Genomic DNA, 23,924 nt, shown 5'->3' on the forward strand with positions numbered 1-23,924 from the left:
CTTAGAGACTTGGCTCAGGGGAGAGCTCCAATCATAACAACTTCTCCATCTACCCACCCATATGACCTTGGACCTTCCACTCCAGAAAGGCCACCTCCATCTAAGCTGGGTCTTCAGCGATTCTTAAGATGGGAGTCAGGCAGGAGGGCGTGAGAGAGAAAATTTAAAGCCTGCTGTACAGGTTAGGATCAACACAGTGTATCCTCCACACTAAAAAAAAATAAAAATCTGTGCCATGACAAGCTGAATTCTGTAACCTGTATAAATAATGCACACTGAGCAAACATTCTTATATTTGCTTATTTTGATGAGCAATGCAGAGCACTCAGGTCCCAAATTCAAACCACTACCAACTTTGCTCAACCTCCCCGCCTGCTTCCACCAGCTTTCGTAGTTTGCTCAGCCTTGCTTGTCCACTTTTGAGCCTGTTACATCCTTTTGATGGCTAGTAATGTATTCTGTTTATAAAAAGGGTTTCACAACCTCACTCACCCCACCCCCCTTGTCACGGCAAGAAGTCAGCCATGAGCAAGGTGGCAAGGAGCCTGAGGTTTCTTCCAAACACTAGAGCTACAGAGGGGGAGGAAAGATCCCTGCCCCTCCCCAGCTCCGAACATGGGTGAATGCCTCCCGTTAATTTAGCTTTGTGCTTGCTGGGCGCAAGCAGAGAGCCAAAACAAACCTCTGCCTTCACCAGCTGGACAGTCAGAGCTACAAGTTACCAGCAGAGGCAAAGAAGGCCCATGTACCTCTGCTGTGCCTCACTGGCTCTGAGCTAGAGGGGAATGGCAGAGGCACTGAAACTGCGGGCTTCTCCACATAGGGCTTATATCGTGCGATCAAGACTGGTTGCTTATGGACGTTTGCAGGTCCTTTAGATGACACTGTCAACCTCCAGGATGTCTCCTGTGCTTTCTGAGCTTTATCCTACTTTCAGAAAGATTGGGGATAAAGCAATAAGGGACATTATTGTGAAAAATAGGCAGTGTGAAATGGTGTTGTTGTGCTAAAATACAGCCATTAGATGGCACTGTATAACTGGAACATATAGAACATTGCAGAGAAAGGACGTTTTCAGTTCAAATCACGTGCCCGCTGTTTAAAGAAGCCCATCGTAATCCAGAAAGCCCCAGTAAAGTTGCAGGATTTTAGTCTGGTGTAGAAATGCCTTGTGTTGCACATCAAAGATGCAGCATGAGGTCAGGGGACAAACCGCACCCTTTGGGGGTGGGGGCGGGGGCAGGTCCTGGTGACAGCACAGTTTTGGTTGAACATTAGCTACGCAGAATTGGTCAACCCCTCTTTATAAACAGAAGCTGAGATGCTCCATGTTGCTTGATTCTGCACCTACGTCACTGTCAGGACAATCAGGGAAGAGGTACCTCCCTGGTTATGACAGAGGAGAGGCTAAGAGCCATACAGACTCATAGGACAGAATCACATGACCATAGGAAGGAATTAGAGAACAATGCAAGCTTACCCAGCTGATCAAAGTGTGTTTCAATGCCCTGCAGACCTGGGATAGAGCAGACTAGCCAGGCTTTCAGGAATGTGCTCCAACGGTTAATGAGGCTGTGCTTCCCACCAACATCATTCTGCCAATCACAAACAGGAGTAGATCAGGCGTCATCTTTATGTCCATCATGGTCTCTTTGTAATCCTAAACTATTGTTTTGATAGGAATCAGCCCTATTGTGGCCACAGTTAGAAATGGCCTGTCTTGAAGCTCAAGATGGTCAGGGTGCCCATCCCATCTGAGAGGTGCTGTGGGAAAGGTGGACACCCAGGGCTATTGTCATCTTCTTTCAGGCAGACCATTCCAATGCATGCTTGCTCAGAACTAAACCCCACAGATCTGGACATATTCCCGAATATATATATATATATATAGTGCCACAGAAAGGGGGAAAGGAGATATATTTTAACTGTAGCTTAAATTTGCTGCAAGTTTCTGGCCTTAGCCTCCCATGTGCAGCTTAGAGATGCTGCTGCTCTATCTTATAGGAGTGTTGTAACACTGAATAGGTGTGGTGTGCTCCGAGCATATGAAATGTGTTATATAGATACTACATTTAAGTTGTGATATTAAATACACTTACTAGGAAGTAAGTCTCACTGAACACAGCGGGATCCAATTCCAGGTACACATGGCTAGATTGCAGAGCTCATAATTAATCAAACAGAGCTGGAAGCTAATGTCTCCTGACTCCCAGAACCAGACTCCCTCAGAGATGTAGATAAGCCCTGTAGTGTTTATTAAGGAGTGATCATCTTGGCAAAGACCAGGGCTAAATATTCAGGTCGCTAAGCAACAGTGTTTATAGGCTGAGCTGAAAAGGTACATTCTTTGCACCGAAGCCATATTATATGGCAGACACCTATAGCTCACCTTGCAGACACGCGCCACCCGGGCATGGATGCGCCTTTTCTCCCATTGTCCAGCTTCCACTGCAGTCTCCCGGAAAAAGAAGTACACCTTATCGTCGTCATGGCTGTAGGTGTCGGGAATGGCATAAGCACCAATAAACACAGGCTCTGCAAGGAGGGAAATTGAGACTGAAACAGCATATTCCTTCTATTAAAAGAACGTATATAACACTATATTTTCTTTTATTAGAAATGTTTTTTAAATCAAAATATCAAGAAGAAGACTACTGTATTAGCAAGAAACAAAATGAAAGGACAATCAGTCCCGAAACTTGTCTATTCTAGTACATTAAAAATAAAACCTGATGGTGGCTTATTACAATTCCTTGTACAGTTTGGACATTTCCACTGTAGTCCATACTCTCAAAAACTATTCTGAACTGGAAAGTGCAATGACTCTTTTCCAGTTGCCCCAAATATACATTCTTGCAGTAGTTCCTAAGTTAATTACCATTTCTAAATCAGTATCAAGCACAATTTTAAGATACCATAACATTACTTCAGGATACTCATCTGAAGTGGAGTCTAATCCACCAAAGTTTATGCCATAACAAAATTCTTAGCTTTTAAGGTAGTACAGGACTCCATTGTTTAGGATCCTCAGGTACAGAACAACCTATTATCTTGTTAAACTGATACATAATTAATTTCCAAAAACCTTGAGTAATTGGACTTGTCCAAAATACGTGTTTGACAACTGCCTGCCAAATGTGTCAAGGACAGTCTGTATGGACAACTGCAAATATGGCTTAATTTATGAAGAATCCAGTACTATTGAAATGGCATTTCAAATAAGTCATCTTTAATTCTGAGCCTTTTCCAGTTGTTTTGGTCATAATTTTACTTGTTTTTTTAATCAGTTAACTATACTATAGGAGTGAACCTAGATTGCCACTATGGACTATCATAGAACATATAGTTGCCTGCCTATTTGTTTCAACTTTGGGAAATTACAGAGAGTTGAGAGCATTACACCTGCTGCTGCTGCCACCCCTATGAGGAACTGTGGAGGAATTTTAGGACGTGGCTCTCCGATACTCTCAAGGCCTGGTTTATTCCCAAAACAACACAGCTGTGCGGTAGCCTCAGGCCTAGGCAAGAGAACACACCCCACTGCCATATTCTATGAGGTTATATGCTTTTCCTTACATCGCATAAGTTCATCTGCACATGCTCAGAGATTACAACAACAGCATAAGCAAGGAAAGCAATTTCAGCATACACGAGCCATTGCTTGTAGAACAAGCTTTTCAGTAAAACAAAGGCACAGTAACTTAAGTAACTCGCTAAACTGGAATTTTCCAGTTTAGGGTACATCTTGAAGCTAAAACAATTTGTGGTTATCCGTTCTACATACAAAGCAACTCCTTCTACACTCTCTATGCAACTCTCACTTGGCCTTCATTAGTTCACCATGCTTTGCAACATTTTTTTTTATCACACTCTGGTCTTGAGAGAGACCTTACTTCTTGCTTTCTAACACTATACACTTTCTGGTACTTTTCCACAATTCTCCACAAGCCTCTACTCCAGCTTTCCCCAACCTGGTGTCCTCTGCATAGTGTAGCATGATGGCCTGTTCTGGAGGAATTGGTGTCTGGGGTATCCTCCCTCACTTGGCTGCTTCCAGTGCTGCCCCCAAAGCGAACTAATTCCCTCTGTTCTGCCACATGCCTTAGAAATCAATTCTTCTCCATTTTCCATCCAATGTGATACAAGATGGGGGAACCTGTGGCCCTCTAGATCAGCAGTGAGTAACCTCAGGCCCAGAGACAAAATCTGGCCCTCCAGAAGTCCCAATCCGGCCCTCCGGGGGTCTGCAGATGACCACACCCCATTCTCCTGGCCCTACACCCTTTCCTCCAACCATTTGTTGTTTCTTGGCTGTTGTGCAGGTCTATTTTTTCATTCTCAAAGGTTGAAATGCCTCTCCCAAGGCTTAGTTACTGGCAGTAAAGGCTTTAAGTTACAATATGCTGGTATTTTTGGTCCCACCCCTTCTGCCTTTGGTCCCACCAGCCACTGGAACGCAGCCCCAGCAAGCTTCTACGAAATTGATTTCAGCCCTCAGGTGGAAAGAGGTTCCCCACCCCTGCTACAGATGTTGCTAGACTCCAACTCCCATCAGTCATTGCCTGCATGGCCAATGGTCAGGGGTGATAGGAGTTGTGGTCCAACAACATCTGGAGGGCCACAGATCCTGTGCCCTTGCTACAGGTGAAAGACTGGGTATATATTCTGGAGCAGGCTAAAGTGGAAGATCAGCTCAAGCCTGAGAGAACTTAAGAACATAAGAAGAGCCCTGATGGATCAGACCAAAGGCCTAGCTAGTTCAGCACTTTTATGGCTGCAATTTACATAGATGTAACTGCTTTATATCCAGAAATGGCATAACATATGCAATTTACAGCCATGATTTTCCCAGGGTCTGCAAATGGCAGCCACCGTTCACAGACCTTGTCTTTTTAAAACCTGGAAGCTGTCCCACACGGAGGCTGGCGGCTGCAGAGGTGAGGGCAGCCAGTCTGCTGCAGACCCCGCAGGCCAGATTCTTGGGAATCCAGCTTCACTGGAGCCAGCAGCAGATTTCTCCAGCATCCCTACCTGGCTGCTTTTATAAGCCAGGAAGGACAAGGGTCCAGCACACAGGTGGCAGCCCTCACCTCTCCAAGGAACCTGTCCAGATCCTTGGGCATTACAAATTGAAAAGTATCCACTGTCACTAGACAGGCAGGGCCCAAAGTTACATCACTGGACCTGTATCAACGACGGCATCCAAGTCAGCACAGATCGATTTTGTCTGCAAAGTGACAGACAAAATTGTCACGGCGGGCTATTGAGTGGTCCACTCGATGAGCTTTTAATGGCAGTTGTTTTTATCAGGTCCCAGTATCTTTTTGTAACTGTTTTTTAGTTGTTTTAGGGCACAGTCCTATGGCTGCTAGACAGCGGCTAGACAGCCACAGAATTGGTCGGTTCCCGCAGAACAGCCTCCCTGCCCCCTCCCCTGCTGCCCCATAGGCCGTGCGGATCATCCCTGGGCTCCAGGGTTGTGAGAGCAGCGCGGAGCGGGGCAAGAGGGGGCGGTCTGGGGGGTGGGGAGTGCGTATGTGCTGGTACTATGCTTCCCATGCATTGTCTGGCCTCCCCACCCTGCGCTCCAACATCCTGTGGCTAGACAGCTGAAATCAGCCGTCTAGCTGCAAATGTAGGGTGGCTGGAGTGCGAAGGAGAGGATCTGTTCTGTGGTCCTCCTGGATTGGATAGGCGGTCGCCTCCGAGGTTGAAGGCAGCTGCCTATCCTGATAGGATTGCTCCCTCCAATTGTTTTAAAATTTTCTATGTTAAAGGTTTTAATATTTTTATTATGTTGCATTTTGGGTTGTCATTTTTGTGAAGCTTTGGGTATTGGGTGATATAGAAATGGAATAAATGAAATGAAATAAGACCCGAGCCTTGTTGCCATCACAGCTAATTGGATGAAGAGCTACAGATGTGACAATGGCATGCTCATCGCCTAATGGAGATCATCTTCTTGGCAGCTTATTTCACCATAATCCACTTACCATTTAACCAATAATCTTGGTTCTGTTCTGTCCGGATATAGTTCTGGTCAGCTCTGTTGAGCTGTGTCCGGAAGAAGGCAGCACTGCTCCCCATGAAGTCAATGGAAGTGCCTGAATAAAACTCCTCGTCTGTGAAACCCAAAAGAGAACCATATTGGTAGACTATCCACACCCTATGGCCTAAATCCAGCTACTGTTAGCAGAAGAAATTGCTGCACTAGCAGAGCTCCGCTGCCTTTTCCCATTGTGCAAACGGCTGCACAAGAGCTAGTGGACCACTCTGTAAATCAAAGAACTAGATCACAGAAGAGTGTGTGCGTATAAAAATATATATAATTCAAAGTCAAGAGTTAGTTGGTTATCCCTTTTTGACTGCCTTCCTGTTGACCGATTCTCATGAAACATACTTCATTGGAAAGCTCTTGACTTGCAGATCCCATGAATAACAACAGTTTCCACTATAATTCAAAGTTGGGAGTTTATGTCCATAAAGCTTTTTAAAAAAATAATAATTAGGCTATCTTCTATAACAATGTCATATAAAGTTTTATTTTTAATATAAAAAAATGTCAAGAATAATTAAACAAACATCATTAACTTCAAATTGGAGCAAAATGAAATATGAACACAAAAAAGTCTCTGTACACCTTTATAAACACAGGTGCAGGCCAAGGTACAATGATATGCCAGTAACATATGGCCTGTAAACAAATCATGAAGGGATTAAGAAACGCCTACAGTTAAAAGTAACCCAGTCAAAGTTTAGTTATTGCTCAGAAAGGAAGTGTCCAGCTGTTAAATTTAACGAAATAACATGTAAAAGTTTCTGTACACCTTTATAAACACAGGTGCAGGCCAAAGTACAATTATATGCCAGAAACATACGGCCTGAAAACAAATCGCGAAAGGATCTATGTTGCCATGAGTCATGTGCACTCCTCAAGATTCAAGTTGTTGATGGACCACAACAAAGCCGTTACAATGGCCGCCCTGGAGTTTACACCAAGAACATTGTATTTAAGAAAGTTTTGTAAAGATAAAAGATGTAACACAATGAATGTTGAAAACACAGTTAAGTTAAACCTTTTATTAGATTACATTTTTCTCCGTGAACTGTGTTCGTGAGTAACCAACTGGTGTACACACACACACACACTGTTTTTATCACTGCATTGTTTAGTTTTCTGTCGCTGCTTTCTGGCCACTCTCTCTTACCTATGAGCAGCCCTATGAAAGGCTCGTGGGGGCTGTATGGACACTTGCCTCTCCCGGATTCTATGGAGTAGGTCACCAGCTGCATAGCTGGCATCTCTGGTTCCTGCAGAGGGCCAAGGAAGACATTTCATCTCAAGTAAACGTAATGCTGGAAGCATCACTATAAACAGAAAAGACATTGTTACGCAGGAAGCCATTTTACACTTCAAAGCAATGGACTCAACCGTCCTGGTTTGCTGCTCCCCAGGGGACCTCCTAAACTGGACTGATGAAGGTGCTGGCTCAGGATACAATAGTAATTTTAATCACTATATAGTGCCACTCTCTTCACTCATGCTGAAGATCTCAGCGTTATGAGCACTGCCTTATGAGCAGTGCACTTGTTCTCTGTATGTGGTACAGGTGGTCTGGATTGTGTAAATTGATCTATAGGAACTTGAGTGGATGGATGGTCCTGCCCTGTGGCATGGGGGTGGACAAGACGGCCTTCTGGTCCTTCTATCTCTACGATTTATGACCCAGCTAGTCAGCATTGCCTACCTTATCCTTGGGGCTACAGATGCTAAAGTGCAGGGTTGAACTGAAGCTTTATGCATGTGGAGAAGCCTTTACCATGGAGTGACAGACTCACTGAAGTTCTAGTCTGGCTGGTTTCTTGGTGCTGTGGAGCTGCACTTTACTGAGCACCTCTGAAGGTTATCATTGAGTTGCAACCTAATGTCTTGAGACTAAGAGGGTTATTGATTTGTTTTATTTTTCGCAGTGAATGAGTACATTGTTGGGGGTGGCCACAATCAGGGTTGGTGTAACCTCCCCTAATCAGCAAATTCAACTTATGTTCCCAAGAACTGCAGTTCTAAAAGGGGACTAGGAATTATTAATAATGCAGAGTTTTCCATAGGAGAGATCCTAACAGGGTTACTGAGATAATGTATGTGAAGCACTTTGAAGTCTTGAAATAGGGTATATAAATGCTAAGCAATGTGATGTCCCATTATTACTTGTATTTTTATTTTTGCTAATCAAAAAGAATAAAGATGGACCTTAAACCTGTGTCTCAGTATTTATGCCAAAGCCTGATGGAAGTTAATGGGATGGCTTGAAGCAAACAGATTACAGGGTTGTATTGACAGGTGGGAAGATAGTTACGGAATTATTAGAGAGGGCAAAATCCTGGTGAGGGAGTTAATACTTGAAGACAATAAGGGCGCAATTCTATAGCTGCTAGACAGCAGCTAGACAGCCATAGGATTGTTCAGTTTTCGAGAACCAACCTCAGAGCCCGTGCTGCAAGGTCAGTTCCCAGAAAACCACCTCTCTGCCCACTCCTCTGCCTCCTCCTAGGCAACACGGATCGTCCCTAGGCTCCACACTTGGAAGAGCAGCACGGAGCAGGGCAAAAGGGGGTGTTCCCAGGCGCAGGGAGTGCGGAAGTGCCAGTACAATGCTTCCTATGCATTGTATGGCCACCCCACCCCTGCTCTGAAGTCCCGCAGCTATACAGCCGAAATTGGCCATCTAGCCGTGAATGCAGGGTGGCCAGAGTGTGGAGAAGATCCCCTCCGCAGTCCACCTACCCAGCATTGGATATGTTGTCACCTCTGAGTTTGGAGGCAGCTGACTATCCTGATAGGATTGCATCCTAAGTGACTATGTCTCCTAAAATCTCTCACCACCTGTGCATCCCAGGAATCTTCACAGAGTGTTTCTGTACTACCTGTAGAAAAGGCAAATGCATGGGATATCTTCTGACTCAGGCTGGAAAAGTTGGCAGATGTTCTCCTTCCTTACTATGAAAAGGATCAGCGAGTGTTTCAATGAAGGGCCTTCAAAGAAGTGGGTGACATTTTGCCTCTGGGTTGCACAGTATGCTGGCCTTTTCACCTGGAGTGAAAACTCAGCATGGCTATCATTCTCCTACTCTTAAAAACAAAACAAAAAAAGCACACAGAGGTTGGATACAGAAAGAGTGGCGCCCCAGCTGAAATTTTGTGCCTGGAGCGCTTGCTTCATGTTACTTCACAGTAATGCCAGCCCTGTGGGTGCAACTCACCTCTACTCCTGTTTTGAGTTGTATGAAGGTGCACATGGGCTGGTAGGAGCCAGTTCCACAGGCAAACACATGACTGCTGTTGAAACGCTGGAGAAAGCGGATGAAATTGGCACATTCCGTCTGGTAAGGAGTCAAAGATGGTAGGGTTTTACTTGCCCCAGCATTCTCACCATGAAATAAAATCTCTGATTCTTGGGCGTTCATCAAGATCTTTATCTAATGGTATCTACCAACTCTGCAGCACCTCATCTTGAATTTTCTGCACTTCAGATCCTGTCCAACTAATCCTTTTAAAGCACAACCTTGACTAAATGGAAGCTTTCTTTGCATTACCTGCCTGCCATTTGCCACTTGTCCAGTGCTGCTCAGAAGCCAAGAATGTTCATGTTAATATTACATTGAATACCTGTGATAGTGGCCCACAACAAAGCCATACATGAATTTAACCCACACAATTTATCAACCATAATAGCACAATGCACACTGTTAAGTTAGGTGAAGTCTGGTAATTTCAAAGGCAGCATCCTGAACAGTCCTATTTTCCTGTTGTTTGTAACACATTTTTATGTTATCTGCTTTTTGGGTAAAGTGAGACATGTCCCATAGGCTGTGAATGGAGCCCATATATAGAACTGTCATTACCTGTGGTGCCCTGTTCTTGTTTGTTTGTTTTCCTGCCATGGCCTCAGAAGTAAAAACAATTTAGTAGGTGTTTACTAGCGTTTCATGCTGCAGCTTGGAAAAGCCAAACCTAGCTCCAAAAGTATTGCCAGCTCTTCTGCAATAGGTATGTGAATGTTCCCCCCCGCCATAACAAATAACACAGGTCCCTCCCTCCCCATTTCAAGACTGGTTTTAAAGGCTTAAAAAAGGATGGATGTGTATCCATTCACGTTCTCACGAAGCTCTTTGAAAAGAACGACAAAGATGGGGAGAGGAGTGCAAAGTTGCCTCACCCTCTCATTCAAGACGCCATTTTTCTCTAACCTTCAGTGGTGAAACTGACAAATGCGATTCTACTCCCACCAACCCCTCTACGTTTTTTCAGATGTCGAGCCACTGGTGCTGGATAGGGGCTACAGCCACAACAGCTTGAACTGAGAAGTTGCTCCTGTTGTTCCATGGAAATAAATGTCCGTACACATCTGGAGATTATGTTGTCATTAGTACCGATCACTGAACTTAGCCTAAACCATGAAGCCTAAAGGATGCCTTGTTTACCTCAGGATTCTTCCCAGCCAGTCGGCAGTGTTCCATCTGCTCTCTAGGAGCTGGCCAGAAAATCTGGAAGAGAAAACACAACCAACGCTTTGCTACTCCGAGGCTGATGATGACAGACTTATCTGTGAATGTCAGCCTCTGCAGGGGCTTTGGTTGCAGAGTGAGTTCTCTCTGCTCTGCCTTCCCTGTGCCTTTGCTCCTGGGTAGCCTGTGGATCAAATCCTGATTGCCACTTGCAACTTGCCATTCCCCACTTGCTTCAGGCAGGCTATCCATTTTGGTTTGGTTGCTTCAAGTACTTGGCATCTTTACCTAACTGAATGTCCACTTGGCACTTTAATTTCCCCCCTACTGTATTAAGTTGGCTTGTGATTGACACAAGGGTTGGCCAATCAGTGGTGTGCACAGCTCTGCTCTGTTCTGCAAATGGGGAAGGTAGCTTCATTGAGTTGGGCAATCAATGCTGCACAAAACTGGTTTCTGCTGAAAACCAGATGAAGAGGTTTCCCCTGAGTCCACTCCAGGCGAGAAGGGTGTACACGTGTGTAAATAGTGGTGTGTACACTTCCACAGCAGGCTCACTGTGAAAACTATGTACACCTCCCCTATCTTAACTTTTCTGTCTTCTCCTTGCATTAGCCAGGCAGTTCAATAGGAAGCAGGTCCACAACTCTTTCTGGTAAACACAGCAAGCTGTTTCTGTTGGGGTTGCTTGACCAGGCCTTCTCAAACTGCCCATTTTAGTGAGGAGAGTTGCATAGCTAGTTTTGAACTCGCACTTCCCAGCATTTTGATAGATCAGTGCTAACAATGAGCAATTGTAAGCTGACACATATGCAAATATTGAAACTTGAGAGAGGTGGCATAATTAACAATCCTAAGGTCTGCCAGCAGAAATGCCATACATTTTACACAAATGTTTCAAGTGATTTTTCTCAAGACCAACATACCAACCCTTAAAAAAACCATTGTCACCCAAACAAGGCCACTCTAGTTATGATTCTATGATTCTAAGGCCAAACTAGATGGGACATTCACTGTGTCTTTGCATTAATACACACATTTTTTAAAAAATGCAAGTACCCTCTGGGGTATTTTATCCCAATGCAGCTAGCAACATTAGAGGAGAAATTTTCCTCTGGTCTGCAGCAAGGAAGGAAAGGGTTTAATTCCCACTCCTCACCTGCTGTGTTCACAATAATCATCAGCCCTCCTCTAGCTGATACTTCTCGTGCTTTTTGAAAGTGGAATGCTACATGTAAAGACTAATTTAACTTCAGGTCTAGTTCTAATCTAATCAGGGCCACATTAGATCCAGAAAGTGGGGTGGGGCTGGCCTAATCTGCCTGTGGTTAACCTTGCTCTGGATGGCAGTCAGAGATCAATCCATGTTCTTGCCTCTGCAGTGGGAATGGGGCTTCAGGGTAGAAGAAGAAGCAGGGAAGGCCAAGGGCTACTCTTTCCTCCTGGGGTTATCACCTCTTTGTTCTGGAAGGGATCCTTACCTCTTGCACAATGTGTTGCTTAGCCCATTGCGCCAGCTCTGGGTACCACTTGTGCTAGTTTAGACAGCGGTTGTGTAGCCACTAGCAGAACAATATGGACTCTTGTGATTTTTCCATCAGCATAATGCTGTATATAACCCAGATCTGTCATGCCCTCACGAGAGGAATCCTCCTCAGAGGAAGAACTAGGACCTCCAGAACTCAAGGACACACCAGAGCAGTCGCTGGCACCAGACCAGGCAGAGCCCAGGCCTTTGCGGGAGACGACTCCAGGTCCTTCCCTGTTAGGGGCTCTGACTCTGGAGCAAAGGCTGAACAATCCCCTGGCCCCCAGGAGCATCGTCACCTCAAGCGACAAGCCAGCAGACCTCCCGTAAGAAGGAGCACTCACTCTCAAAGAGGGTGTCCTGGGGAGGAAGCAGCTCCTCTTGAGTAGGGCTCTGGCCAGAGAACTCTGATGGAGAGCAGCTGCACCTTGGTGGGGCTCAGCAGCCTTTGCGGTTAAAAGCCTTCAGTCAGAACTTGCTGGTTGCTGGAAACAATGTCTCACCAGCTCTTCCTGCCTTGTCTCCTGACCCTGACTGAACCTCTTTGTTACAGACCTCGGACTCCTGCTTGACTCTGCCGCTGGATTGTGTATGTATCTGACTGACTGCTGTCTGTTTGACCACTCCTGCTTGGGCTGACTCTCTATACTGGGCTGATTGCCTGTGCTTTGATCCTGTGCCTGTCATGTCCATCACTTCTGCCTCTGCTTGAACTCCCCTGAACTGCAACCTGTCTGTTGGATATTGGCCTGGTTTACTGCTTGTCCTTGTGGCCAGCCCTATCACAGAGACTGCTACAGCTAATGCAGGAAAGATCTAGCACAACTACCACAAGCAACGCCTCGTCTAATGAAGGCATAATGAGCTGTGCAATGCCTTGTGCAACAATTTGCAGAACAGCTTGCACGGCTGCATGTGCAACATCTAGCACAAGCAGAATAAAAATACTGGATTTGACACTTGTGCAAGGATAAAAACAGAGTTTCTACAAGCGGTAAAAGCAGTACACTAGTGGAATGACACTATTTGAGACATCCCCCTATCTCCATGCCAGGCAAAGCTGAATTTCTATTTGCCAAGCCTCTGGGAAGTCACAGGAGCTTTGCAAGGAAGTTGGCAACTCCATTTCCTCCTCATCCCTCTTCCGTTTGCCATTTCTGCAATACCCAAGGTTGTAGGACAAGAATCAGAGTCCTTGGAATGGGAAAGAATTATACAATGTAACGTGAAGTGACCCCCCCTCCTCTCCCCATAACTTCAGTTTATCATACAGCAGTCTTCCCCAACCTGGTCCCTCCAGATGTCTCTCCCATCATCCACAGCCAGCATGGCACTGGCAGTTTGACAATACAGTTTGAATGGAGCCATTTGTTCACAGTGAAAAAAGGGGCAGAACTGAAACTATTTCCAGAGCAGATGTCTTCCAGCATCTGGCAAGGTGTGTTTCCACCCCATCATACAGGCAGAAGGACCCACCCATCACACAGTGGTTTACATAGCTTATTATATTGATTATTCCTTGACATCTAATGATCAAAATGAAGCCCCACCATCTTCTGTAAGAGAGATTGGGTAAAATAACAACCGCATTTGGTGCTCTGACCTTCTGAGGCTCTTTCTGGGGGCTGTCAAGGTGCAGCAAAAATATATGGTCTTTAGCACCTGCCATCAGCCATGCCCTCTTTTCATCCACAAGAAGTGACTGGAATGCCAGGTCATCCACAGAGTCCAACAGCAGGTAGGAGCTGTTTGTTTTCAGCAGGTCTATAAAGGGGAACATGGAAACAGAGAAATTAAGACACTATTGTACTGGAGAGGAACAACCTGTGACTCAGTTTTGTTAGGCTGAGATTTCTCCCCCACCCCCTATAACTCCTTAGGCTAAGCCTAGGGCAGATGACCTACATCACATCTTCTAGGTTCTCTGCCTTTCTGGCTCTATCCTTCTATTAGCCCAAATGACTAACCTGACCTTGCCTGTGTGTGCAGTTATCTGAAGTTTTCTTCTCTGGATTGATTCTGCTTTTATCAATAGCTTCCTGTCCACCAAAATGTTAAAAAATACGTATCTCTGCATAGAAATACAGGAGGAGGAGCTTGGTAGCCCCATCGAGAGTATCTGGGTTGAAATAAATGGAACAAAGAATAAAAGGAACCTGGTGGTTGGAGTCTACTACCGGCCACCCAATCAAGGAGAAGACGAGGATGAAACTTTTGAAAAGCAAATTGCCAATGTTTCAAGGAAGCATGATGTAGTAGTCATGGGGGACTTCAATTTCCTCGTTATTTGTTGGGAGACAAATTCTGCAGAATATGGCCCCTCCAGGAAATCCCTGACTTGCGTGGTGGATAATTTCCTCCTACAGAAAGTAGAAGAAGGAACTAGAGGATTGGCTATCCTTGACTTGATCCTAACTTAGTGGATAAAGCAGCAGTTACAGGAACTCTGGGGGAAAGCGACCATGTTGTACTTGAGTTCTTGGTTCTAAGGGAAGCAAAAGCTGAGTGTAGTCAAACGCGTACCCTGGATTTTAGGAAAGCTGATTTTAATAAACTCAGAACAATGAGAAGCAAGGTCCCATGGCAAGTGACTCTAACGAGAAAAGGAGTCCAAGATGGGTGGGATCTTTTAAAAAAGGAAATTCTCAAGGCACAGTTACAAACAATTCCAACAAGAAGAAAAGGTGGAAGACAACAGAAGAAGCCAATGTGTCTTCACAAAAAGCTTAGAAATGACATGAAAACAAAAAAGGACACATATAGGAAGTGGAAAGATGGCCAAGCAACAAAGGAAGAGTACAGGCAGGCAGCACAGAATGGCAGGGATGGCGTCAGGAAGGCTAAAGCTGAGAATGAGCTGAGGTTAGCAAGGGATGCTAAAAGCAACAAAAAGGCTTTCTTCAGCTACGTGCATAGTAAATGTCAGAGGAAAGAAATGGTGGTTCAGCTATTAAATAAGGATGGCAAAATGATAACAGATGACAAAGAAAAGGCAGAAGAGCTCAATTCCTACTTTGGCTCAGTCTTCTCCCAAAACAGGGTCTATGACCCCCCCACCCCGGCAAAGGAGAAGTACAGGCTGAAGGGGCAGGATTGCAGCTTGAGATCGATAGGCATATGGTCAAGGAACACCTAATTACTTTGAATGAGTTCAAATCTCCAGCGCCAGATGAACAGCATCCTAGAGTAATAAAGGAACTGGTAGAAGAGCTCTCAGAACCACTGTCTATTCTCTTTGAGAAATCATGGAGGACAGGTGAAGTGCCAGATGACTGGAGGAGGGCTAATGTTGTCCCTATCTTCAAAAAGGGAGAACCTGGGAATTACAGACCAGGCAGTCTGACATCAATCCCTGGGGAAATTGTGGAGCAGATTATACAGCAATCCATCTGGAAGCACCTTGAAAACAATGCAGTGATTACTCGAAGCCAACATGGATATGTCAAGAACAAATCCTGCCAGACGAATCTGATCTTGTTTTTTGATCAAGTAACCTCCCTTGTGGACTGTGGGAATGCTGTGGAAATAATATACCTCGACTTCAGCAAAGCTTTCGACAAAGTGCCCCATGATATCCTGATGAGCAAACTAGCTCAAAGTGGGCTAGATGAAACAACGATCAGGTGGATCCACAGTTGGCTACAGTATCGGACTCAAAGAGTGCTTATCAATGGGATCTTCTCAAACTGGGGAGAGGTAACGAGTGGGGTACCGCAGGGCTCAGTCCTGGGCCCAGTGGTCTTCAACAGTTTTATTGGAGGAGGAGGTGCAGGGAATGCTGATCAAATGTGTAGATGACACAAAATTGGGTGGGATAGCTAATACTTTGGAAGACAGAAACAAAATTCAAAGGGATATTGATAGACTGGAGCCGAGCGCTGGGCAGAAAACAACAGAATGACATTTAATAGGGATAAATGCCAAGTTCTGCACCTAGGAAAAGGAAACCAAATGCACAGTTACAAGATGGGGGATACGTGGCTTAACAACACTACAAGCGAGAAGGATCTTGGAATTGTTGTAGATCACAAGCTGAATATGAGCCAACCATGTGATGTGGCTGCAAAAAAGGCAACTGCTCTTTTGGGCTGCATTAATAGAAGTATAGCTTCCAAATCCTGGGAAGTACTAGTTCCCCTCTACTCAGCACTGGTTAGGCCTCATCTGGAGTATTGTGTCCAGTTCTGGGCACCACACTTTAAGAAGGATGCAGACAAGCTGGAGAGGGTTCAGAGGAGGGCAACAAGATGATCAGGGGACTGGAAACAAAGCCCTATGAAGAGAGACTGAAAGAACTGGGCATGTTTAGCCTTGAGAAGAGAAGACTGAGGGGAGATATGATAGCACTCTTCAAGTACTTGAAAGGTTGTCACAGAGAGGAAGGCCAGGATCTCTTCTCCATCATCCCAGAGTGCAGGACACGGAATCATGGGCTGAAGTTACAGGAAGCCAGATTCCGGCTGAACATCAGGAAAAACTTCCTGACTGTAAGAGCAATATGACAATGGAACCAATGACTTAGGGAGGTAGTGGGCTCCTCCACACTGGAGGCGTTCAAGACGAGGCTGGACAGCCATCTGTCAGGGATGGTCTGACTTGGATTCCTGCATTGAGCAGGGGGTTGGACTCGATGGCCTTGTAGGCCCCTTCCAGCCGTACTATTTTATGATTCTATGATTCTATGAAAAATCTGCTCTCAGTCTCCTCCATTCTTTCCTAAAACTTGAGCCTCCAGTAGGTTGCCTTTCTCAGTACGCTGTTTTCTGCACGGCCTTCTCTTTCATTTGAGCACTGAGCAATGCAATACAATGTTTTCATTTCAGTGATGCAGGTAATCCCTGTTGTTCTCATTCTGCACTATTCAGATGCTACAATGCATGCATAAACAGAGCGATGCAACTCTTTTGCTGCAACCTCACAGCCATTCGTCCCAGAAATTTCCTTTGTGTTATAAACCTCATTCTGGCTGCAATGCTATACACACTTACCTGGGAATAAGCCCCACTGAACACAACTGGTAAACATGCATAGGATTGCACTGTTAGACACACTTCCTAGGGGTAATGTAAGTAAGTCCTTCCAAACCCCTGGGCAGACTTTTTAGCTTGCCAGCAGTTATGATGCCCAGTTCAGGCCTTGAAAAACAACAACAACAACCCTTTTCGATGACAACTGTTATCAAGAAGTTCTTGTTGAGGCAGGCAGTTTTATCAGGAGCTTTGCAGGTTAATCTCAGAGTATGATCTTGTCAGTTCAGCCACTCCTGCCTGCCTCACTAGATGTTATACTATAGACTGGCCTGATTAAGCAAAGTCCAATATTTTTCAAAAATACATTATAAAACTCCCCAAAGGTTTCTGATCACAGTCCCCGCGCTAAACTGGAGTCTGCTTTTTCTCTACTTCTCCCAGAGTTCGCTCCTGTCTCTGCAGCTTGTTTCTTAAAGGGCTACTGACATTAATAGTCATAATACAATATGTAGTCTAAACAAAGACAGCGCTATAAGTAGGTGTCACATATGAACTAAGAGCTTGCTTGACTCTTTCTCTGCTGTTAAAAATCCCCCTGCTCTCCTGACATCTCCTTATCATAAAGGTCAACTATAGGCCAAGCCAAGAATGTCATTTTGGGTCAGGGGACTCTGCAGTTCAGGGCTAAACAAAGACATAATAACCAGTTCATGCCCCCCTTTCCCCCCTATCCTGTGTAATTAACCAGATTACAGCAGCAACATTCCCTAGGGCTAAACTGTCGTTCAGGTGCGTAATATCACACAATACACATTACTTTTCATTCTGTCTTCCCTTTAGGCCTTGAAGGAGGGAAGATGGGCCTGGGTTGGCTGGTACCTAGTATTTGTTGCAAGGGTTCGATTTTCCTTCCTGGATGAATTCTCAATATGGCAACTCTGCACTGGTGTCAAGAGTAGTCATGGTTGGGCACCTGCCGAGGGCCCGCATCTCATTAGGGGCCCACTGACAAGAGTCTCCTGGACTTGCTCCTCCTCTTCACCTTTGAAATCTGCTTGTTCACCTGCCTCTCACTCTAGCCCAGCATATTGATTGTTCAGTCGTTCAGTCGTGTCCGACTCTTCGTGACCCCATGGACCATAGCACGCCAGGCCTTCCTGTCCTGCGCTCTCTCCCGGAGCGTGCTCAAGTCCATATTCATTGCATCAGTGATGCTGTCTAGCCATCTCATCCTCTGCTGTCCCCTTCTCCTTTTGCATTCAATCTTTCCCAGCATCAGGGTCTTTTCCAGAGAGTTTTCTCTTCGCATTAGGTGGCCAAAATATTGGCGCTTCAGCTTCAGCATCTGTCCTTCCAATGAGCACTCAGGGTTGATTTCCTTTAGGATGGACTGATCTGACCTCCTTGCAGTCCAGGGGACTCGTAAGAGTCTTCTCCAGCACCACAGTTCGAACGCATCGATTCTTCGGCGCTCAGCCTTCCTTAGAGTCCAAGTGGTGGTGAAAAAGAGAAATAGTAGATGCCTTGGCCTACTCGCTCACTGGCTCTCTGCCTATCAAGCAAGCAAGTGGTAGCAATGATGAGGAAGAGGAGCAATAGCAGCTGGTGACAGTAGTGGTGAGAAGGTAGAGTCACTGAGACAGGAGGCCCACTGAGGGTGTCTTGCCCAAGGGCCCTCCTGGAACCAGCACTGACTACACTACTATTGAGATCGTAATACTTGGATGTTGTGATTTAATTTGCCTGACAAAGCAGAAGCTGGGTTTGCATCCAGACCAGCAGTCCTGTTCCATCTAATTTTGTTGCATATTTGTCCTGATACTTAACTTCACATATTCCTCACTTTCATTTGCTCTTTCCTCCCAGGCTTACTGGACTGGGGTTTTAATTTTGTCTTAAGATAATGCTGAGTTTGCACAACTGCACCCTTAAATTGGACACGGTGTGCCAAAAGGTTTTCTAAAAGGAGTGAATGAAGGTCCTCAGTATGGGATCATGAAGGAGCTGGGTTTAGTGAAATAAGCTAGCAAGATGTATGGGTGCAATGGTACAGATACAGCATAAGAAAAACAAAGGCTAGGCTCTGAGAATGGCGAGATAGTGACTCTATGGCCAGGAAGAGGTGTAAAGATGTGTGAAAACTGGGTGCCTTCTCATCAGCTTTGAATGGCGGAGACTTGCCTTGTTTTACCTGTGAGCTTTCTGTGTGGGTGCACAGTGTGGAGAAAGTGGTTAGGGAGAATTCCCCCCCCCCCTTTCATAGTACTAAATACAGGGTCATCCAATAAAGCTGAATGGTGGCTTAGGTTGTGCCCAAGTTACTTGAAGAAAACAACAGAATGAAATTTAATAGGGATAAATGCCAAGTTCTGCACCTAGGAAAAAGAAATCAATGCAGTTACAAGATGGGGGATACTTGGCTCAACAACACTACAAGCGAGAAGGATCTTGGAATTGTTGTAGATCACAAGCTGAATATGACCCAACAATGTGATGTGGCTGCAAAAAAGGTCAATGCTATTTTGGGCTGCATTATTAGACACATAGCTTCCAAATCCTGGGAAGTACTAGTTCCCCTCTACTCAGCACTGGTTAGGCCTCATCTGGAGTACCATGTCCAGTTCTGGGCACTGCATGTTAAGAAGGATGCAGACAAGCTGGAGAAGGTTTAGAGGAGGGCAACAAAGATGATCAGGGGACTGGAAACAAAGCCCTATGAAGAGAGACTGAAAGAACTGGGCATGTTTAGCCTTAAGAAGAGAAGATGAGGGGAGATAGGATAGCGCTCTTCAAGTACTTGAAAGGTTGTCACAGAGAGGAAGGCCAGGATCTCTTCTCCATCATCCCAGAGTGCAGGACACGGAATCATGGGCTGAAGTTACAGGAAACCAGATTCCGGCTGAACATCAGGAAAAACTTCCTGGCTGGTAGAGCAATATGACAATGGAACCAATGACCTAGGGAAGTGGTGGGCTCTCCCACGCTGGAGGCATTCAAGATGAGGCTGGAGAGCCATCTGTCAGGGATGGTCTGACTTGGATTCCTGCATTGAGCAGGGGGTTGGATTCAATGGTCTTGTAGGCCCTTTCCAACCCTACTATTCTATGAAGGACCGACTTCTCCTGTACTCGCCTGCCTGCACTCTGAAGTCATCAGCAGAGGCCCCTCTCACTTGCCAATGGCCAAGGGTGATTATGCTGGTGAGTTCAAGGGAGAGGGCCTTTTCAGTGGTAGCCCTGAACTTCTGGAATCAACTTCCACTGTGGGTCCGTCAGGCCCCTTCTTTGCAGGACAAGGAAAGTTTCAAAGACCGACCTGTTTTCACTGGCCTTTCCATAGTTCTTGAGATGCTGGATTTATTGGTAACTTCTGTTTTTATTGAATGTTTATTAAGTTCTGTGCTTATTCAATTTTTATTGTATTTGTTTTGGATAGTTTTTAAAAACTTATACACTGCCTTGAGAGGGTTCCACCTGTACAGGTGACCTAAAAATACTTATGAATAAATAAATTGTGGGAGATTCTGGACAGATAAAAGGAAGCCCTTTTTCACACTGCATAGTTTAACTGTGGCTATTGGGAGGCATAAAAATGTAAATAAATAAAATAACTATGGAATTTGCGACCATAAGGTGTGGCGACGGCCACCTACCTAGATGGCTTTAAAAGGGGATTACAGAAATCCACGGAGGATAAGGCTATCAATTACCACTAATCATGATTACTCTATATTACCTCCAGTATTGGAGGCAGTATGCCTCTCTGTACCCGTTGCTGGGAAATGCAAGTGGAGGGTACTCACAGGCATCTGGCTGGCCACTGTGAGAACATAATACTGGATTTTAGAGGGCTTTGGTCTGATCCAGCACAGCTCTTCTTGTGTTCTTAACTGTAGGGTGCTTTAGATCTCTACAAAGAGGTACAGATATGTCTGAGGGGGAAGAAGAGATCATAGAATCATAGAATAGTACGGTTGGAAGGGGCCTATAAGACCAGATAAAAGTAGAACTCTGAACAGGAACAATGAGTGACCCATAATAGGGGTTGCAGTGTGGACTTTGAAACCTCCATGTACAGTTGTTGGTAGTAGCAGATTGGATGTCCCATGGGAAACAACTGACTTTAGTTTGATCCACATCATAAAAACAGTTTTATACCAGAGTAAGCGCAGGAAAGGTGTCTGACAGTGGCTTCACTACTAGGTATGCTTTTTTCCTGGCTTCTTTCATCGCTTCTATTTTAATTGTGAAGTGGGGGCAGAGGGAGAGCCATGACATAGAAACTATGTGGGGTAATAGACCCCCCCCACACACACACACACACACCAGGCATATGCTCTTGTCTCATCGAAAGGCAAAGTCTGGCTGTTGCAACATGGCCACCAACCTTGCAGCAGCTGAATGGCAAGGAGCAGTGGCATTGTGAAGAGGACTCCAGTAGGGCCTGGGCCCCGGATGTTTCCTGTGGTGCTCCAGATCTCTTGGGCTGGGTGCCACAGATAAGTGACTGCAACTTAACAGCATCTCTGTGGAGTTGCATTTTCCTCATGTTGTGTTCGTTTGTTCCGTCTTCCTTTCTTTCATGGAGCTGGAGAGACTGAGGCAGGGGGTGGAGAAAAGGGTCCTCATGGTGTTTGAAAATAATTGGTGTATTAATTGGGGGGCTCTGATTGGCTGCTATCCAGCCAATCAATGGCTGCCACCCCTACAGAATATTTTAAATATTGCAAAGCATGTGTAATGGAACAGTTCTTGCACTGATTACAGCAGGAGCAGGTTAGTCCCTGATGATTTTCTTTTAAAGAGATGGTTTATTTGGGACTTCCATGTTGCTCAGATTGTCTTGTGCTTGTGTGTGTAAACAAGGGAGGGAGAGCTGCAGTGGCTGTTGGTTTCCCTCACCCTACCCACCTGGGCCAAGCAGTGCCTCTCTAAGCCACAAAGGTATATAGAGTGGGGGTGCGTGTGTGTGAGTGTGTGTGTGAAGGAAGGCACGAAGCAAGCCCCAGGTGTGAAGTGAGGTTTGGGGAGGGGAAGAACGCATGAGGCACAGTTTCCACTTCCCTTGCTACTGCTGCCACTTCTCCAAGCCCTGATTCCCATTTCCCTTGCAACCTCTCCAAGCCCCCGCCTCTCCAAGCCTTGGCCCGGGGGAGGGTGGGTTAGCAAGGCTTGGGAGGGGGCAAAGGCAGGCGCTTCCCTTCGCTGGCATCACCTTTCCAAGCCCTAAACACAAGTTTGTGGGGGGAAGGAGGACGGAAAGCACAAGGCAGGCGCTGCCCTCGTTCCTGGTTTTCCTCCCCACCGGGGCCAGGCAACGCCTCTCCAAGCCCTGACAGTATAAAGGGGGGGGGGCAGTGAAGGAAGAAGGAAGGTGCAAAGTCTGTCCAAGCCCTGCATGTGTAGTGAAGTTGGGTGTGTGTGTGTGTGAAGGAAAGCACGAGGCATGGTTTCCACTTTCCCTTGCCACTGCAGCCAGCAATGAGAAGTGTGTGTGTGTGCGTGTGTACGTGAGAGAGCGAGAGCGCTATGATAGCTTTGTTTGGCCCAAATTATATATAGAGTTCTGAAAGCAATCTTTTGAGTCAAGTAGTACTCTTTTTCAAAGTATACAAAACTCCAAATCAAGAAACAAACAAAGAGAGGAAACATTTAACACCATGTTCTAGGCTCGTGTTTTCCTAGCCATAGCTGCTGACTTTCAGAGCAGAGAAAGGGTGTCACTTCTCCTGTCCTCCTGCCTCCGTATGTGAATCTCTGCACGTGTGTCCCATAGCCCTGACGCTCCCCAGTGACGATCACTAGGAAAGCAATTGTCTTATTGCTGAGGTGTGCTATTGTTCTTGGCTTTACTCTGTCGAGCACATCTTTCCTTTGCACTCCCTGTCTTAGGTTTCATCATTTCCTTTTGGCTGGCCCATCTGTTTCTCTCTGTCTCCCATTTCTATTCTGCTCCCATGGTGGAGGGAGTCTCAGAGGGCTTTCCTAATGTAAACCACCGTCATCCCTTGTGCCCTTGAACTTGGCTTGATATCTGTGAGTCACACCTCCTGCCATTGTCTGCATTGTCCCTTGGTCCTCTTCAGGCTGGGAACTTCCCTTTAGTTGAGACCAAAGGTTCAGAATTTTTAGCATGTCTAGCCCTAGTGCACGCACACACATGTGCGCGCGCACACTTTGAAGCAGGAGTCTCCTACTTTGTTCCTGTCTGCTAAAGGCTCTTGGCTGCTTGCTTTTCAAAGAAAGCCAGAAAAGTTAGTTTCATTTTTGTGGACTATTATCATTGCTGGCAAAGTATCTGAAACAAAATGCTTTGGAAAAGTTTGGCCCCTTGCAGGCAACATTAATCAGACTGTGTCCTGTGTCCGATTCAAGGTTTTCTACCACCCCACCCAAGAAACAACATTTGTGTCTGCAACTGCTTTTGGCTCCTCTCACTGAACGCTACCTAGAATTCAGTGAGCGTTCTAGCTTAGTTGCATCTACAGGTCTCCACCAATATCTGGTACTTTCTATGTAAATAAAATGCACCACACTGTCTTACATTTCCCTATTTCTCTTATTAGTCCTGCCTGTCTTAGGGTTGGTTGTCACCTTTTAATTTTTCCTCCTGACAGATATTTTATTTTTATTTTATTGTATTGTATTTAATCCCACCTTTTTTCCTCTTACAAGGAACCCAAGGCGGCTTACATTATCCTCCTCCTCTGCATTTTATCCTCACAACAACAACCCTGTGAGGTAGGTTGGGCTGAGAGTCTGTGACTGGCTCAAAGTCACCCAGTGAGCTTCCATGGCTGAATGGGGACTAGAACCTGGATCTCCTGGCTCCCAGTCCAACATTCTAGCCACTACACCACACTGGCTCATGGCTATTCTGTGCCCTGAATAGCCATGACAAGCAGGTGAGCAGCAGCTGTA

General features: G+C 45.6%; 2 protein-coding genes across 3 annotated transcripts in view; one reads left to right on the top strand and one right to left on the bottom strand.

Annotated features, from left to right (window-relative positions):
• Positions 1 to 23,924, bottom strand: part of LOC146354739 (semaphorin-3D-like) — a 68,117-nt gene that overhangs the window by 16,985 nt on the left and 27,208 nt on the right. The window contains exons 1-8 of one of the 2 annotated variants that reach the window (XM_084839681.1): positions 21,391 to 21,593; positions 13,638 to 13,798; positions 10,483 to 10,545; positions 9,262 to 9,381; positions 7,209 to 7,311; positions 5,994 to 6,122; positions 2,390 to 2,535; positions 1,481 to 1,595 (exon numbers count right to left, since the gene is read on the bottom strand). In XM_084839681.1, the coding sequence (XP_084695807.1) occupies positions 1,481 to 1,595; positions 2,390 to 2,535; positions 5,994 to 6,122; positions 7,209 to 7,311; positions 9,262 to 9,381; positions 10,483 to 10,545; positions 13,638 to 13,798; positions 21,391 to 21,424 (871 nt within the window). In that variant the 5' untranslated portion in view covers positions 21,425 to 21,593. Of the gene's footprint in view, positions 1 to 1,480; positions 1,596 to 2,389; positions 2,536 to 5,993; positions 6,123 to 7,208; positions 7,312 to 9,261; positions 9,382 to 10,482; positions 10,546 to 13,637; positions 13,799 to 21,390; positions 21,594 to 23,924 lie in introns of those variants that run through there. The other variant, XM_084839680.1, reaches the window with a different exon arrangement.
• The window catches only part of TEX264 (testis expressed 264, ER-phagy receptor), a 271,615-nt gene continuing 269,377 nt past the window's right edge, over positions 21,687 to 23,924 (top strand). Inside the window, exon 1 of the mRNA XM_084839685.1 lies at positions 21,687 to 21,779. The gene's annotated coding sequence lies outside the window, so the exon portion shown is untranslated. The remainder of the gene's footprint in view (positions 21,780 to 23,924) is intronic.

The sequence above is a fragment of the Heloderma suspectum genome, chromosome 2 (assembly GCF_057233095.1).
Source record: "Heloderma suspectum isolate Gila_16-S chromosome 2, 16-S_ref, whole genome shotgun sequence".
NCBI lineage: Eukaryota > Metazoa > Chordata > Lepidosauria > Squamata > Helodermatidae > Heloderma > Heloderma suspectum.